This window comes from Poeciliopsis prolifica, unplaced genomic scaffold (genome assembly GCF_027474105.1).
Source record: "Poeciliopsis prolifica strain line A6 unplaced genomic scaffold, Auburn_PproV2 SCAFFOLD048, whole genome shotgun sequence".
In the NCBI taxonomy this organism is placed as follows: Eukaryota; Metazoa; Chordata; class Actinopteri; order Cyprinodontiformes; family Poeciliidae; genus Poeciliopsis; species Poeciliopsis prolifica.
Genome location: NW_026562423.1, coordinates 1,529,369 through 1,548,636, shown reverse-complemented (window position 1 = coordinate 1,548,636; position 19,268 = coordinate 1,529,369). Strand labels below are relative to the sequence as shown.

The window sequence follows — 19,268 nt, the reverse complement described above, 5'->3', positions numbered from 1 at the left end:
CCTAGCTGGCTAAGGTATCTATTTAGCTAGTTTAGCTTGCTAGCTTGGGTATAATGGCAGCTTTGCCAGTAAAAACCTTATTGCGTACTATGACTGGCGGTGGAGGGTACTGGCAAGGACCAGAGAGAGTGAAAGAAACAACAACAACAAAAAAACTCCACAAAATGTTTAAGTAGTCCTGGCACGACAATATTTAAGACCTGTGATTAATGTGCTTAAAGTCGAATTACATTAAAAAAGTAAAACAATTTACAACATTTTAAGGCTTTAATATATAGACATTAATTTATGACTTTGAGGATTTAGACAACCTGTAAAAGAACCCCCCAACCTCCACACACACTCACGCGCACGCCCACACACACACGCGCACACACACCCACACAAAAAGGAGAGAATAACAAGAGTCTTGATGTTGTAAAATTCACAGCTCTTCTGTCTCACCTGCAGTTTCACCTTCACACTGTCGATGGTCATGACTTTATTCTGAAAGACAAAAGAAAATCAATATTTCAATGTGCATACAAACAAGGAGGAACATAAAGGTAGAAAGAGTTTTGAAGTATGTTGAAAAAAATGTGTTGTAAAATGACTGGCCTCTCCAGGGAGGCCCTCTTTTACAGCTGTAACACTGTCACCACACTGTACTATCTGTAGGTCACAGACACAAATCCTCGGCTTTGCTCGATGTCGGCTTTGTTTCAGAGAGTTGCGTCATTTGCCAACACCACGCCTGCAAGGCGGTTTGCATAATCCAGGAAAATACACAAAAGCATTTCCATTCGTCTGCAGTGTCACCTCATGAGGAATGATTATGGCTCCATGAAACGAGAATGGAACTAACCGAGCCATCAATCATTACAAGGTTTGTGATAACAGTGGTAAATAAAATGGATGGGCTCGCAGAATATCGGGATCTAAACAGATTATTAGAGTTGCAAAGAAAAACACGCAAGGAAGACATAAAGCTGCAATGCTTGAGAAATTTTTTTTTTTTTTTTTTATCCTGCTGGCTTTGGAGGCTGAATCATAGCCCTGGTGTATTGTAACCATTCTTACAATCACTACATATTTGTCCCCTGAAGACAGAACAAGCAGAAGGTGGAGTTGCTGTGAGAGTATTTGGTATTCACTGACAGACTGAGGTCTCTCTCTCGGGTCAGACCTTGGAGAGTTCCACTGAAAAAGCAGAATAGGATTCTTTTTGTGGCAAAGAACTGTTTATACAGCGATGACTGGCAGCCGTAGATTATTTATTAAAAATTATTCATCATAACAAAGATGATTGTAGCACTTCTGAGCCTGGAATGTTTATTAAAATCAAACACAAACAGTAAGAGCTGAGTTACGTGTAACCTACTTACACAAGTTTGTTTTTTTAAAACTTTGATATAATATTCAAATAAAAATGTCTTATGTTTGTCACCTTAAACTTTTGTTCTAGTTCTAATATAGTTTGTGCATTAGTGTATTTTTGTCAAGTCTTTAGAGCAAATATCTTACTACACTTGAAGTAAGACAAAAATAATTTCAAAGTAACTTTTCAAAAAGATATTTACACAATTGAATATAGATTAATTTCAATTACATGGCACGTTTTTTTTTCATTGTTTTTTATACAAATCTGCCATTGGAATTAGGACTTTGTTTTATCTTTATTCAATAATTATCAACTAAAAATGGCTATTTTAACTTTATCTAGTTGAAAAGTTATTGGTTTGTACTTTTCAGTTAAATGTTAGCTTAAAATTGTTCTTTTTTAAATTATTATTCACATAACTCAAGTCTCCCCAACTAGTTTTTCATTATTATCATTTCAATTTCCAAAAAGCTTCTCTTTTTTTAACCACCAGCTCACCCAGATGCTGTTTTTCTGAGTGTGAAACCTCCAGGGAGCAATTGCACCAGTCACCAACATCACACCGCCTTCATTTTTAATGCATTTCATTCATATTTCATGGGATACGGAGGTTTGGTTTAGTTTACTTTATAAATGGAAAACACTTTTCATCTTGTATGTGCTTATTTTGTTCGCAGTAGAGAGCTGTCAAGCTTAAGCAGGCTCTGAAAGAAGTATGACAACAGACAAGGAAGGAATTGTAAGGATTTACCTTACGGCTAGGAAACCAGCTGGCTTTGGTTTCAACATATTTAATAATCATATTTTAGTCAGATAGACAGCCTCTTACAACAGCTTTAGTTACTTTTGAAGGGATTCCAGGAACAACGTGGGTTCTTCTCTGTACAGACGGACCATAGAGTAGCTAACAAACATGCTAACTCTTAAGAAGCTAGCATGTTTACTGCTTTGTTCTTGCTAAATCCTGTACAGCTAACAAGCTCTGTTCATGCTAGCTCTGCAGTCAAACTTCAGTCATAAATTTGCAAAGTAATGCTACAGTGTACAATAAAAATAAATCTTTTTTTTCCACTTTTTTTTATTTTCCATCAAGTACTTTTGATTAAATCAAAACGTATTTTCAACCAACCTTCTTGATCTCTGTTTCAGAAAATTTAATTTAAATATTTCAATTGAATTTCAATATTTAATTTTCAGTATCTGTGTGTCCAGCTCTACGTTTTTACATGGAAAGAAACGCGCTGGTCTGAACCATGTGATGAGTTACTGAAGGGTTCAGAGACGGTTCTGATTCGCTCCTTCATCCAAAGCCATTCAGCAGAAATAGATTCCTCAGACGTGAATCACCATGTGCAGCGTCATACCACGGCAAATATAGAAACTTAATAATAGACCTTTTGGTTTTTAATCCGTGCAGCTGTTAACAATTGGGAGTACCGTGGCGTTGAACACTGAGATGACTAAAAACAGAAGTTCCATTCACCCCCAAAAAAAGTCTCAGCTCCAGAACAGCAGATGTTCTTCAGTGCCAGCTTTACCAATCTATCCCAATCGTCTTCGAGTGTTAATAGAGAAATCTTGAAACATTTTAAGTTCTCTCGAATTTTATTCTTCTATATTAAGTTCCTCTCCTAATAGTATGTGGTGAGAGGAGGACTATTAGCAAATAAAGTGGGACTGTGACTCAGCGTTACTACATTGTTTTGCAGCTCTGTGTGTGGGAAGGCTGTTAAACTGTGTGAACTCCATCCTGCTGTATCCAGAGGCCCTGATATGTAATTTGAGAGCATTCCCCAAACCTGAAACAACTTTTACTAATGAATAAAACAGTCAGTCAGGAATCACTTCCAGTTTTTAATATCCGCTCACCTGACTTGGTTATTACCAAGTCAGGTAATAACTTGGTTGAACGATTCCTCCAGAATCGTTCAGCCAACATTTGGACGAACGTCCACATTTTCTCCATGACCAAAGACATCTGACCTTCCATCTTGAGGACAACGACCCAGGAAGAAGCTAGATTAAATTAAACTACTCCAACACACACACACACACATGCTTGCTGCTTCTCCTTCACATTTAAGCAATACTCTGCACGACTGCATTTGTAATGACTTTCCAACAACCTGAGGCTTCAATTCAATCTTCTCTTCTGTCATTTAGGCCGTTTTCTCATTGTTCCCCAGACCCCATCACTCATTAGTTTATTGCTCCGTGCTTTAATGTGGTTTGTGTCCAAGCTGCACACTGTAGGAAATAAAGCAAAAATACAGGCTCCCCATGAACAGACACGGCATTTCTTTGACTAAAGTTAAAAAGGTGTAAAACCGAAATTTACTGTGATTAATGGAACTTGTCGTTCATTTGTCTCCGTTAGATTAATGTTTTCTCAGAGCATGTCCTGTTGGTCGCCTTGGACTTTTAGAACAAACTGTGAGAAATCTGTGGACGGGAAAGTGGAGAGTTTCCATGTAGCCAACTAACTCAGAAGACAGCAAACTCCACTTTATGCTTCAGCACATTATTGTTATTTTTCTATATATTCAGTTTCTTCACGCTTTGTCTATTGATTATGTACCGGGCTAATTGGATGGTCTTTAGCTGCCTTTGAAAGCCTGATCTAGAGGTTTCCGTTTCGGAACCGAGATACTAAAACTCATCATATAATAGAAATAAAATGAAAGTATGCGGAAAAACTGGCTTAATAGTAATCTATATTATTAAAATTTTTACAGACCACAACAATATTTTTCTGACATTGTACAGCCCTAGAACTAACCACAACATGCAGAAAGAAACATGTCACGGTGTTTGTCAAGAAGTGTAATAATAACAACAGTAATAGTACATGAGTTTAATAATTGATGAAAATTTTTTGCTAAGAGGTAATGCTAAAGGGCACCTGCTTTAATCATGCATGTTTCCTTTCTGCCACACACCTGGATTGAATCGGTGGGTGATTAGCAGGCTTCTGCAGTACTTGATGGCTGCAGAAGAGATCATGCAGTTATTTGAATCAGCTGCCCTGGAAAAGAGCCACATCTGTTCTGAGGATTGGAATCGAGAAGCACTGCTCCATGGGGACTAAGCACACACAGAGGTTCTGTAGCCCTCTGCGTCTGCTATTGACGAGGATTGCTGCAAATCAACAGACAATTAGATGATTCGCACAGCTGCCATAAACTCATTGCATCTCTGAATAAAGTTGTTTATGTTGTATCTTATATGCATATTGAATTAATCATGCAATAAATTGGTTGTATTACCGGGGAGCGAAAGTAGCTACAGCCACATAGGGCGCCGCCATGGTAACATGCACATACATAAAATCATCTAGTCATAAAAGTAAAAAAAAAAAAAAACTAATATTGAAGTATGTACTTAATATGGAATACACAAACACATATTCATAATGTGCTTTGATTAAACTAATTTATCGTTGGTGTAATTCCACTACCTAATAATGAACTTCATGCCAGGTGAGTTTCTCACCTGAGAGTGTGAACCTGTAGGCTGATTCTGTGCCTTCAAACAATTTTAACAATGTTCCTGGAGAAGATTCATACATTTTTGTCAGACTTATAAGGTCGGAAACAAACTGCTACACAAGAGAGATTCCTTTGATGTATCTAAGAGTGATGTCATCACTGCTTATGTCATCGTTACCATAGGAACTGAACATTCTAATGATGCATTCATATCAAACACGTTTTGAGCGTCAGGCGAGTCTCTGGTTTACATTCAAAGTCTTTGTAGAATGTTGGACGCCATGGACTCACTCGATGCATCAAACGCCCCAAAGCGCCACATCGGCCCTCGACGCGTCTCCACGTTGACATTGAATGCACCTGACGGTCAAAATGAGTTTGGTGTGAACGCACCATAATATGTCCAGTGTCATATTATGTCCATCATATTAGGACCAAAACCTGGTCCTAATATGATGACTCATTGCTTTGGGTCAGGGGAAACATTTTATTTTATACATTAACATTAGACAGAATTACAAGGAAATAAAACAATAAATAAATGAAACAATATGTACCTGGATGAAACAGGATATAAAATAATCAGGGACCAGGTTCATCACCGGCAGTACAGCACCTTACGAGGAATAGTATTTTATGTTAGCAACAAACTAACAGAACATTCCACAGGACCGTTACAATGTTCCCAGCGAACCTACCTCGCGCCCATCTCTCATGAACTGGCAACGAGATATCTATGTTCACTATAGTTAACGTTGCCAACCACCAGGAGGGGGTGCTGTTTCACCCATTTCATCTGAACCCAAACTTGGAAGTAAAGACAAGTGGAATTCTGTACAATATTAACTATGTTACACAAAGCCTCAAATTTTCCTAATGGCCAGTGTTGACAAAACCTGGGTTTAGATAGTGACCCAGGCTAGTACCATCCAGGTGTGGGTTGGCGTAAAGGACGAGCGGGGGATAGTTTGGCCTTCATGCCAACGCCAACATGTAGGCCCTCCCTGCAACCAGAGGAGGTTTGTTTTTCTTCAGACCTCCATGTTTGACTGGAGGTCCAACTGTCCTCGGACCTCCCCGTTTGAGTGGAGGTCCACTCATCGGACCTCCCCATTTGACTGGAGGTCCATCTGACCTTGGACCTCCCTGGTTGAGTTGAGGTCCGTCATTCCTCCGGCCTCTGAGGTTGATTCCAGGTCTGCCGTTGTGTGGACTCCTGATTGCAGGGGAATCTCTGGTTGGGTGTGAACTCTATGATGGTTGTTTTCCAGAGCAAGTTTCAACTTTAACTTCAGCTCTGCTACCTGACCCTGCAGAGATTTCATCGTTTCTTTCTGTTCTTTAAATTTGTATATTTGCTCAGATTGACTTTTGAGCTGCTCCTTGTATTTCAGCCTCACTCTATATTCCTCAATCATCACTTCTATCAAACCTTTATTGCGGGAGGCATATTTTTCTGCCTCCCTTTTAAAGTAATCTACCTGCTGAAGAAGGCTCTTGTTGGCTGTAACTTTGGCAGAGCCACCTGTGATCTCTGGCACGTTTCTTCCATGTTCTCGTTTGTCTTGCAGGTGACGTTCTTTCTCAAACATCTTTTGGAGTTTTTTAATTTTCTCCTGCTGTGATTTGACTTCAGCATCCTTTGCGATCCTTCGGTCTCTTTCCTCGTGGAGTTCACAAATCTTGTTCTGCAATTCTGTATTAAGATTCTCTACCTGGTTTGTGAGATCTGACGTGTTGGCTCATTTCTTCCACGTCTTCCACTGAGGGGGTGATCTCAAGGCCAGCAGAGGGAGATGTTTTCTGCTCGACTTCCAGGGATCTTGGACTCTCAATGTCGTCAGAAGAACTTGGTTCACCCTGAATCTCTGATGATTCGTCTTTCCACTCAGTGGAGCTGTCATCTTCATCGTCATCGTCAAAAGTAAGGACAGCGTCGTAGTCCACTTGGGCATTGAGCGCCATCATCTCATTCCATGACAGCTCACTTGGAATAGCTTCATGTTCACATGTGATCTGTTGTTGCTTCATCTCTGTATTTTGGTAAGTTCTTCTCTGAAAGGCTGGTAAAATCCGGAATCGATTAATCTCGAATGTGCTGTGAAGAGTGTGAAGATATACAGGCCCAAACTCGCAAATCAACTCAAACCCAGTTTCACACAAATACAAGAAGCTAGCATAAATGTTTAGCTATTGAATGGGACTGTTCAAGGTCGCTATCAAGCTAATTTTCTTGTCTCTTCTACCAAGACACATGCAAACATAACTTACCTTGGCTTTTTGCTATTCTTTTTCTCTCTCCCTGAAAAATAGGTGTTTTGCACATTGGTTTGCTTACTTATTCCTCATCTGTGCTTTGAAGGTTTGAATACGCATTGAACGGCCGCTCAAATCACAGGCGAAACATTAACTACCGTAGCCACCAGGGGGAACCCAAGAGCAATTTATTTTTTCTTTTTGCCCACATCAAAATTGGTTTTGATGTGGGCATGATTTAATCTATACTAATGTAAACTGAAATCACAACTTTATAACAAAATTTTAATTAAAAAACCAGACTACAGTGATGACAAATATATGGAAGGAGTCTAAGTTTTCTAATTCTACACTATTTTCATTTGCCGTATGTACAGCTGCAGTATGGTGCAGAAAACACTGGCTACTGTTCAGAAACAGTGGTAAAAACACATTTCACTGCTGATAACTCCAGACTCTAGATTTAGAATTAAACTGGTTACCACTACGATTCTTTATCTGTAGCACACTAACACTAAAGCAGAATGCTGAAAGCTGGCACAAACAGCTTCTTGGTCAGTTTGAGTGAGTAAATCACCGAGGCAGCTCTGAAATGCATAGCAACAAGAACGCAGCAGATTTTGGAATGGGCTTTTTTGAAGTATACTGGGCTGTGTACCCGCCCACACACTCCCACATAAATCCACACCAAGAGGACGGGCTATCAAACGGAGAGGATGGCATGTTTTACACAAGCAGAACATTTCAATTACTCAAATATAGAAGAAAGAAAATTAATGACAAAAAGGGCAAAACAATGCACAATGACAAAAACCTACACACATTAAGATTCAACAGCCGCCATAGGACAGCCATGCCAATCAATCTGCCGGTCTGACCAGAGTCTGCTCTGAATATATATGAACAGTCAATCTGCGAGAAGTCCTTCAGCTGAGACAGAAAACGTAGACCTCAAGGTCTGCATTTAGAGAGGGAATCTTTAAAACCTCTTAGACACGACATGCACCACACAGAGCAGAATCTGCAAACCAGAAACCACCAGAACCATGAGCGGATACGATGCTGAAGGCATGGGACGAAGGAAATGCACCCTCTAGTGTTTCTCTTCCAAATGTGTGCAAAACTTTGTTGATGATCTGCTAATGTCGGAAAAACAAATTTTAAATGGGAATTTTAAAATAACAAACGCAATAAAAATCATGCGATAATTTATTTAAAAAAACATCTGGTGCCACAGATAAGCATATTCAAGGTCGACTTTTGTTTCTATATGAAACAATCTGCTAAATTTTACAAGACAAGCTCATGTAAAAATTATAAAATTTGAAATGATTAACTCTGACCTGTGCTAATGCAATTTTAATCTCTAAAGAATCAACCTGAAGGCAAGGGAGCTTGTTAAGCTTCCAAGTTTTCACACCAAGTAGCTCAGCCAGACATTTCAAAAAGGAAGAAAGAAAACCTGTCAGCGAAGCAGATAACAAGAAACTTCAGGGACACAAACCAAACTGTCAGCATTCGGCTTTCAGCTGCTGCTAATTTCCTCCACCGCATCTACATGGTTCACTGCTGGAAAGTAAACAACATAAAACTTAAAACAACAAACACAGCTGGGTTTCAGCAATTCAGTTGTCGACAGTGCTCTGTCCAATTAATGGGGACTTAATGAGGGTTAATAGTTCCAACTTGCTGGCTCCTCAAGTTTTCAGAGCGTGGGTCTGAGAAAGACCAGCGTGCTCCGAAAACAAGACGATTACAAGAGCTACTGTAGGCACTTGGTTGACACTGACAAATATTCCTGTTACTCAATCCAACCGATACAAAAAGTAATTTCCTTTCACCAGCCTTGGGTCCAAATAACCCGATGCGGCTTGAACATCTGCTTTGCCCTGCTGCTGTCTCAGTCTCCACAGAAGCACGGCTAATGAAAGACCGTCTTCTCCGACTGGAGGGAACCAAAGTCAACACACGCATGGTTTTGTACCAACTGTAATCTACATAATGTGATCTGCTGATTAAGAATGGGGGTGGGGGGAACTGCTCTGGATGTTTAATTAGTCGCTCAGCTGCATTTAAGTTGTTTTAGCATCTAAAACCTGGTAAATCTGCTAAAATTAGAAAACACAAGACAGTCAAGAATAAATGACCTTGTTGCCGATTAAAGGCTCTCCCACACTTGATGCAAAGCAACTAACTTCATTTGTCCACTTGTCCACTTTCACTATTAGGTTTTTATATCTGCAGGAGGCATGAGTTCTTCTGAGGATGTGAAATTATGCGCATTTGGCCAATTCTTCATTAAATAACTACAACAAAGATAGTCAAATGGCTAAAAAAAAAACTCCTAGATGGAAGTTGCAACGTCGTTGTTCATAGCGAATGCTTTCTGAAAAAAGCCTGGCAGCCCCCCATGCTTATAATGATTAATCAGATTAATCAGACTGTGTCTGATTAAGACCATTTTAAAAATATAGTAATGTCATTTTTGTGGACAAACTAAAACATGAAAAATGCTGAAAACATGGGCAATAAGCTGGAATCATTACGGGAACTGATCTTGGGCAACATAAAGAACAGAATATTGACTTGTGTAACCGTTCAGTACAAGCAATAGAACTGATACATTTCCCAAAGTAGATAAATGCTAATTCGGAGTCATTTTGTAATACCAGTATAAGAAAAAGTAATACTGAAATATAACCAAAACATATCACACAAAAATACTTTAAACAAATAGCTCTCCGTCTAATTTTAAAAAGCATTATTCTCACCCACTTTCTGAAAAAGCCTAATACTGACCTTGACTATCAATGTTTTATCTTGACTACTTCATTAAAACGAAAGCCCTACAATATCAGCTTGGTAGTCTAAATAGACCTTAAATAAATAATAGAGGAAGCTACAGCCATTGCTTCAGTCACACTCACTAATTAAAGTTAAGGTTGATTCTTGCCGGCTGCTTAGTCACAGTTACTATGTTTCTGTTTTGCACTGAGGGGAATTAAGAGTTGAAATAATTGATTTTTCGCATCATTAGACCACACTTATAATTTTTTTTTTATGTGTTATCCTCTTTAATGAAATTTGTTATGCTAATGTACAACATCTGGTAATAAGACCAGCTAATCCTAGATTTGTCATCCTCCGTGACTCTCTTTCACACCTCATCCAGTTCTATTTATGGTTTGTTTGTTTTGACAGAAATGACTCTGCCTTCTTTCTAGAGTCTAAAAAGCCTCCAATGTTGCTGCTTCTGAAGCCTGAGGACTGCAAACTAATCTATAGGGTAGCCATTTTGATCTTCCTACCACGTAAACAGGCCTGTTCATCCGTCCCGTTAGACTCTTGTTCACGTCAGCTTTGACCTCTGGTTTCTGAACAACCATGCCTTCCAATTTGTATCCTCGAGTTTCCTTTCAAACAAATTGCTGAAACAAGATTTTTCCCCCGATTTATTTCTTTCCCCTTAGCTACAGTTTTTCCATTCTTGTTATTGAATTCCCTGTGGGCTGGTACAGCTGCGTCTGATAGAAGAAGTCTGGCTTATTGACATAAAAGCTACAGATCCATGAAAGCACTTACCTTGTCCGTCTTGGCCTTACTGTCAAAAGTCAACACAGATTTCAAACGAGGGGTATTCGACAGAAGTCGGGTTCACATTTCCACCTAAAGCCTCTTTTTCTATCCTGGGGGACAAACGTCTATATTCACAACAAAGAATTTCTACCTGTGCTGCAGTTTAACAGCTTGATGTCTAAAACAAACCAGAACAGGTGATTATGGACAAAAGGAACAAGTCCAAGACTGTAAGCGCAGCAATGATTAAGTTACTCACGGTAATGGTAAGGATTTGAGTAGACATATCTGACCTTACCGTGCAGGAGGACTGATTTGAGCATCATCATTCATAATGTTTAGCCTTCATTCTCCAGCTGTTGGTGTGAGGCAGAGATGAGCTTCAGTCACATCAAACAGATATATAGAGCAGCTCGGGTTCCCGGCAGGCTAGTTTAAAAAATATGGAGCACTTTCGCTTGTTTAGATTGCAAACCTCCCACTTTGGCTTGTGGGTTGATCCCATTTGATCCTCCACTAAACAAATTTTTCTACATTTAGCCAGTTAATTTCCACTCATGATTGCGGCGATACTTTCTATGCTCAAGGTCAGGCTGCAAGAATCTCACATCAGCCAATGAATTGGAATGAAGCGTTTTATAATGGCACAATATATGTATATTTTTAAATAAAAGCCCGAACACATCTTGCGTAGACGTGTAAGGCTGCTCCCATTTTTTACACTTCAAGAGAGACTTTAGAAAAAAAATTCCTATTACGAGGAGAGGAGCATGCTAAGCTCATCTAAACCATTCAATCCTTTCCCAGACATGATAGTATTATCCAGACAATAGGCTGGGAATCCTATTAGGTCACATGGTGGTCTTATTTTAAATCTTACCAGGCTTAAAAACTCATGTTCAAGCCCATGCTTCATCTTACAATCAGAGGTGTTACTGAGAGCAGATTTACAAAAAGGTCAAAGCATTCTCTGATCAAATCGTCCATTTGCAAAATGGCATCAAACAGCAGTTTGTAATTCCCTTTGTTAGCCTCTGCTAAAGCCACACCATAAAGAGGGCGTTTCCTAGTGTGTCATTTCCTTTAACATTAGCTTTGAGGGTGTTTCCCAACATACAATTTCCTTTATCTTTGTGTGCAAGTGGTCTATGTGAATGCATGAATGTAAACACAAGCATGCAAATAGCTAAAAGAGAAGAAACTACTGCCAAAATCCCCATGAAGGATTTATTTAAATCCCTTTTTACGTTCATTTTTTTATCATTCTCAGGACAGACCACCACAAAATGTCATGACAAACTTTTAAGTCCATATTGCTTATCCATAATTTGAATGTATTTCGCTAATATTGACACTATGATCTCTGTGACTTCAAGAAGCTGCAGTATGGTCTGTTTCTTCCTGACATGTTCGTATTTGGTTTTGTTGAACTGTAGCCGGCTAGTGAAAAAAGTCAATGCTAGCCTATTATTTATGATATTTATTTTACCTTATTTATTCATGGCAGTCTTAGCCCTTTTAAAAAGCTAATAACTGTGATTTTTCATCCACATTTGCCACATCTGATAAATCATAGCTTTAAAAAACGATTCTCAGGGGAAAGATAATCACTACTTACCAGACCAGCCATTAGTTTAAATAACATTGCTCCCTCATAATATATGACTCATATTGTGTGATGAATATGCATGTTGCTATAGATACAGAGCAGATTAGCTGTACGTTTGCAGAGCCTTTATGAGCCTTTATTTGACTAGATTCAAAATAGCAACAGAGGGCAAACTATTTTCAGCAAAATGTTGAAAATAGTTTATCAAAGCTTTGAGTTCTGCTCCTCAGATCAGATCTAACAGTCTCAGTTTTTTTGTGTGTTTTTTTTTAGCTATGTCCCTGAGTCTCACTCACACATCAGCTAAGAATATTTACAGTCTGAAAATAATATTGTGCTTTTACAAAAGTGTTCAAACTTTTTTTCCCCCACATGACACCAGACAGGTCAGGGACAAAGCAGACATTGGCAGACCTAGAAAAGCATGGCCACCACTTAATCTGAGTCATACCTCAGTTGGAAGAATCAGGTGATAAGTTATTCATACCTGCAATTTCCAAATGGGGCCCTTATGGGAGAGTGATGAAGCCAAATCCAGATCTGTCCTGGAGGAATGCCAGCTTAACCTCCAGCAGGGCAACAACCCAATGGTTTACATCAAAACATATCCACATGTTAAATCTGATTTCAATTTTAAATCAGTGGCAAAGACACTCTATGCAGTCGTACAGATTGACCGGGGTCAAAAGTCAATCCGTCAGCTTGACAAAAGGTTTGTAGGTGGTTTAACAGAAAACTTCTACAAAAACTGGGAAGTCAGTTGTTCTTAATTTATTTTTTAATCAGCACCAGTGTTAAGCATCATTAATTTATTGAAAAATGCTTATTACATTCACACCAGTCCTACAGACATACAGAAGAGTATTTTTTCTGCAAAATATTGATTTTGAAACAAGAAAGCAATGAATTGCCACCTTAAAAAATGAACAACAAAATAATAATAAGATTACTCAGAACTAGATTCCATCTGCCAAAAAATATCAGTCATCTCCAGAAATAAGTGTAGTTTATTAAAAGCCTCATCGTAAGAGACATGAAACTGGGACAAAGCATTAAGCAAACTGAAACGGTTTTAATGAGGTTACAATGCCAACCAATAAGATCGTACCATAATGCATAAACTAGTGATACTCTGGTTAATCTCACTGTAATCCCAGAAAATTGGGTGTTACTGAAGTGAGAACATATTTCTACTACAGAAAACCACGATAGCTTTGATCGTTGAATCTTTCGACGCACTTATAAACCCCATCGCCCCTACCACCAGAATCATATTTGAAACCAGTTTATAATCCAATTTCATTTTATGCAGTAATGAGGATCAGTTAAGGGATAACTTTGTGATGATCCTTATCTATGTGTTCATCATTATCTGTGAGAAAAACCACCTACTGGGCAATGTATTCATTTGTTTTCAATGCGGTGGGAAAAAAAAAAAAATAATCTGGTATATAGCTAAAATCCTTGGCACATTAAAGTGAAATATAGCCACACTGTTATGTTCAGTCCTGTTTATATGAAGCCAGGATTTCTGAGCATCACTGGTATCTGATTAATGTTGATTCACCGCAGCGGGGACGTACAGGCGGAGAGGAGACGACATTATTTCCATGAAGGACACCGAAGAAACATTAACTAATCATCTGGGTATCGTTATGCCCTTCAGATAATGAGAATCAAACATGAGGCAGTTGATTCTTGATTGTTTTCCAATAGGCTATAACACATAACCCACAACATCATACATTTATCAGGATGGTTCTAAATGGCAACGAATGCAGAAGAATAATCTGAGATGGAAATTTGCTGGCTGCTGCTGCTCCTCGCTTCTATTTCTGCGTTAAAGCCAGGCTCTGAATATGCAGATTATTGTTGAAGGTTTTGTTGATTATCTCTCAATTGCGAGATCCCTTACGACACAATGAACCTTCCAAATCGTTAATTTTGGAATGCAAATAGTGTTTACGGGGTCCTTTAACTTTCTAATCAGAGGAACAATTTCTCCTTCTACTCTTCTGCTCCAAGTAGCAATTAGCAGAGAAAGCAGTCTGTCATTTGTGTTGATAAATTCAACTCCTTCAAAGATCAATGCTCCGAGTGCAACATTTGAACTTTTTCACCCAAACAGATAATCTTGTTATTGGGAATGTTTTTAGGTCAGGAAAGATTAAAAATGTTAGATAAAATAATATACTTTAACTGGAACACATCATGTGTAAAATGTTAAATGGAGAACAGCTTTTAGAAAACTATTCTTACGAGATCCTCACAATGTGCTAACTTTGAGTAAAGATCGTATGATTCACAAGTTTGCCAGATGTTGACGCTGTGCATCGTTTTAGCAAGCAGCATGAACCACACATCTGAGAAAAATGGAGACTTCCCTCCTCAAAGATACTGGAGGTTTGGAGTTGGATATTTTTACCATCTTCGTATCTCTGGGAAGGCCCAAACCCACCACTAGATCACAGTAGATCTGTCTCCATACATTTTGCTGGATGATAAATTGTTCCAGAAGTCACTGCGACAAATGATAATACTGTCGTTTTGAGATCATTTGAGTAATATAATGATAACAGCAGCACATTTTCAACGATTAATAAACTCTAAATTCTAATGAACATTCAACACTGGAACTGGGAGACATTTGAAACATCCGAAATAAATAAACAAGAGAGAACAAACAACAAGATGAAGAATCAAGTCTAAACAAAATCACCCTTTTAAAAGGCCTAGTTGACACCAATGCACCAGACTGAAGACTTTTACCATCCTGATTTTGGTGGAAAGCAAGAAAAGAGAAAAACAGCCAATCATGCAAAACCTGTTTTCCTTCCCTGACACCTCAAGCGATCGTCTGACTTTTTTGTAAAATTGAGTAAATTATTTTGAATTTGGCAGCTTCCAGCAATCAGAGTAAAAAAAAAAAAGTGTTGAGGGAAACAGTTACTATTTCACATTATTAACACAAAAGTCTGAAAAACGATGTAAATAAAAAGCATCAAGAAAAACCTGGTTTCAATGCACAGCCATTGCTTTCTGCATGAAGCTGGAGCGTTCTCCCAGTGATGAATGGGATTTCTCTGTGGGCTTCAGCCTCCTTTCACGGTCCAAAAAAACATGGTTGGGTTGATTAGCTTAATTAATGAGCTGTGTGTGAATTGTTGTAGGCTGCTCAGGTAACCAACCATCTGCCTACAGACATGCCTCATAGTTAATTAACTGTTATTCAAAAACTGTGTTGCAATAATAAGAGTGATGGATTGCATATCATTTATTTTAATGTTTCAAGCCAAAAACAACAACAAAAAGAATGTTTTACTTCAAACAAAATGTAGATAACACCCACAATGGCCTAAGAAAGTGATGACAAGTATTACAAAAACTATGAATCTGATATGAACGCAAAGAGCTAGCTGGATTCACTGGCACACAACAATAATATAATAACCTATAACATCCACAGTGACCTGACATTAAAAAAAAGAACTCAAGAAAAACATGATTAGATCAGATCCTCTAAGGCGGTGAAAGACAAGCAGCTGGAGTGTCATCATCCTTCATCTCTATCAATGGATAAATCTAAATTAAATGCTTGGTAGCATCCTTTTGTACATTTGAATATTAAAATAATCAACCTTTGAAATTTTGCCCATGTAAAAAGCATGAAATTACCTACAACATTCAGCTCTTAAAAGCCAATTATGTGATGTTTGGTTGCCAGAATCCTGTCCTGCACGTCTTAAATATAAGACTAGAAGAAAATCTCCTGGCTGAATTGACTCCTCATTTCATCTCATGGTTAAAAGAAAGTCAGACAGTCTGTAAACCTTTTTAAAAGGAAACTGAACTTTCTATGTACTTTGCTGTTTCTTTATATTTTTACCAGATAACAGCACGGCTGAACAGAGAAAAGCAAATGGACATATTTGTGTGGTGAAAAATAAGAAATTGGACTTTACCGTGGATTTGAATTTAGACTGCACAGTCTATGGACTCAGCATGAAATGTGTGCTTGGAGTTAAAATATGGTGAAAGTATTTCTTTGTTTTTGCACTACAAAAACTACTGGTCCTTTTAAATTAACTCAAACTGTTGGTTTATAAAAAAGTTGTTGTTTTTTTTTATTCCCACAATAAATAAATATATATATCAGGCCAGACCAAAATAGAAATAATAATAAAAAAATCCAAATATCCCAAAATTTTTCTGTGATAATATCTTGCTAAAATGATTTCCCTTGAACAAACTAGTCAAAGCAAACGCGCACCCTGTGTGAAGTTGCGGTCGTGTGAAAAATAACGATGAAGATGAGACAGCGCTCCATATGGAGGGAGCAGAAGTTTTAGCAGCTGTGTTGTGATTTCTCATGACTGCGATAAATCAGAGGCAAATCTTTCCCGCGCGCGGCGAGGCAGTTTGCTAACAAACTCCTCTTTCCAGCCAACTAAAAATTCATTCACCCAAGTGAATGAAATAATTCATCAGATAAACACCTTTCACATCCTGCGTGAGCGGCAGCGAGCTGAATGATTCAGCGGCATTGTGTTTTAAAGGAGACCTGTTCCTTTGATTGACGCAACGACTCGACCTCCTTCCTGCAACATTTGTGACGACGATCAAATGTGAAATCCCTCAAACTGCGTGCAGATTTGTTGGTAGAAAGGTTCAGTCCTTCAAACAAAAGTAGAAGTGGCTTGATTGCTCCCAGCCAGAGGAGCATGTGTAAACTCTTGCGGACATTTTTATATTTTTGCAAGAGGTCGATAAGTGGAAAAATCTTTACATACAGACGGATAAAGTGGAAAGAAAATTCCTGTTCTGCAAAACATCTGTTGTAGACAGGGTGTGGGTTTTGAAGCTTCAGACATTGCCATCTGGAGCTGGACCCCCTTTTTTTTCTTTTAAAGATGTTTACATGCACTGAATAAAAAGACAAGCATGTCCCTGCTTTTTAATCAGAGTTGAGACCAGATTTCAAATTTTGTTGAAAATTTGAACATTTCCAACCAAATCCCACCGACGACGCCAAAAAAACGTGTGTTGTGTTTTCACGGGCAGTTCGGATACGATCAACCATTCCGTTACGCTGTGAGCAGAAAATAATTATTTTTCTCACTGGAAGAAATCAATTCTCTATGTGAAGCCTTGCGTGGGGAGCAGATCAACACTTTAACCTCATCTCGCTCCAGTGGAGCTGTTCAGCAGCCTTCGCTGAACCGCACTGATTGACTTGGACGGCTTCCAGCTCTCAGAGAACACAAGTCAGGCTGTGAGTGTGAGGTAAAGCTTTTCATCAGCCGGCGTGGTTGATGAAAAGCAAGAATCAAAACGGTCCGTGACAGACCCATCTGAAAGTCCGCCACCGTGTCCAGATGTTGTCACGGTTCCTCAGCGGGTACAGCGACATCCAAACAGTCGACTTCTCCACCTCAGGCAAACCTGAGGCAAAACGAGCCGAGAGCCATCTGTCTTGCTGAACGGGCAGAATTTGATCGAAGCAGTCGCCAGACAGTTGCTATGTTGCCATGGTTACTCGCCCATAACAACGGTCTCCTGGGAGTACAACAAGTACTTGAGGAGTCATGTGATGCAAAAAGGAAAAAGGTAAAACGGAGCAGACGAGCAGGCTGGGCTGTGAGAGTGTGTGTTTGTGACAGGTCTGCAGGAGTCGACTGACTTCAGCCCCGACACACCGGGAATAAATGAACTGGGTCCAAAACAGAGACTACAACAATCCAGAGTAGTTTGGAGAGAAGCAGGGATCATTTGTCTTCACTTCTCTCCAAGACAGAGTAGGAAAATCAACAGCTTCAGGTTTTGCTTGGTAGCGCAGCGAACATCACAGACACAGTTGGTATTGATGGGTTCTGTTTGGATTTTAAAGTCTGGAGATGAATTACGCAAATAAAATAAAATATTACATTTTGAACCCATCACATTTCAGATCAAATCTGTGATCTCTGCAACGCTTTTGCAGAGATCAGCGTTTACGAGATCCCCGTAAACACAAAATGTCTGATGGGCTGCAGACATTTTGTTTCGAATACGAATCAATACGTTCGATTTTGTGTCACTTGGGTAATTCACCTTTCTGCGAGCTTCAAAGTATCTTCAAAATATGATATAATCTTGACAACTTCTTGTTCTTCTTTAAGTCAACTTTTAAACTCTTAAACAAACATCTCAGCTGGATTTGTACTGAGAAAATTACACTCAAGTGGAATGTATTTACTTATTCTGTTTAGGAGCATTAGAGTAAAGGGGGTGAAAGAAAGTCATGTTGCAGTTTTTTTAACTGTGCGATTCATATTGCAATCTGAAAAAAAAACAGGGATTTTCAGCAGATGACATCAAGCTGTGCTCGTCTTCTGCCATCTCGTTGACGGTTAACCTGCAGTTTTCAAGTAATGCTCACTCATTTATTTAATGATAATACATATTGTGATTATAAATTCGGTTGTGACACATGCCTGCTTCCTTCTTTCCTCCTCATCTGTGTTTCTATCACTGTGTGATCGTTTTTAATCTCCAGTGTGAACATCAATAGCCATAACACCAGCTGGCTGAAAGTAATATTGGAACGAAAAACGCAGGTTCAAAACACATTGAATACATTTGCCAACAAATATTTCTATCCTTTCTACGTACAATATTGCAATGGTCTTATATTCGTAGTAGATTGTGAATTCCTGAAAACGGAGGTGAGCACACACGCACGCTACACTTTTCAGATTACTTTAAAAGAAAAATGTACTGCTCCTCATTATGCCAGTAAACAACCATCCAATTTACTCATTTAATTACAGAGATCACAGTCAGGAGATCCAGCATGTTTCTCTGAGCAGTTCTACTGCCAGCTCTCCAATGAACACGTTTCCCATGAACACGCTGCCTTAGGAAAGACAGCTTACTGTAATCTCATGCTTAATGTTCCCAGCAACATTTCACTCTGAAAACAGCTGCTGAGTAACCACTA

The 19,268-nt window shown here is 38.9% G+C and overlaps 2 protein-coding genes across 2 annotated transcripts in view; one reads left to right on the top strand and one right to left on the bottom strand.

Moving 5' to 3' along the window:
* LOC129377515 (uncharacterized) overlaps positions 1-19,268 on the top strand; it is a 288,482-nt gene that overhangs the window by 209,844 nt on the left and 59,370 nt on the right. The window lies entirely within an intron of this gene.
* Positions 1-19,268, bottom strand: part of LOC129377514 (ras-related protein Rab-26) — a 65,644-nt gene that overhangs the window by 37,614 nt on the left and 8,762 nt on the right. Inside the window, exon 4 of the mRNA XM_055057513.1 lies at positions 445-486. Coding sequence (XP_054913488.1) covers positions 445-486 — 42 coding nt within the window. The remainder of the gene's footprint in view (positions 1-444; positions 487-19,268) is intronic.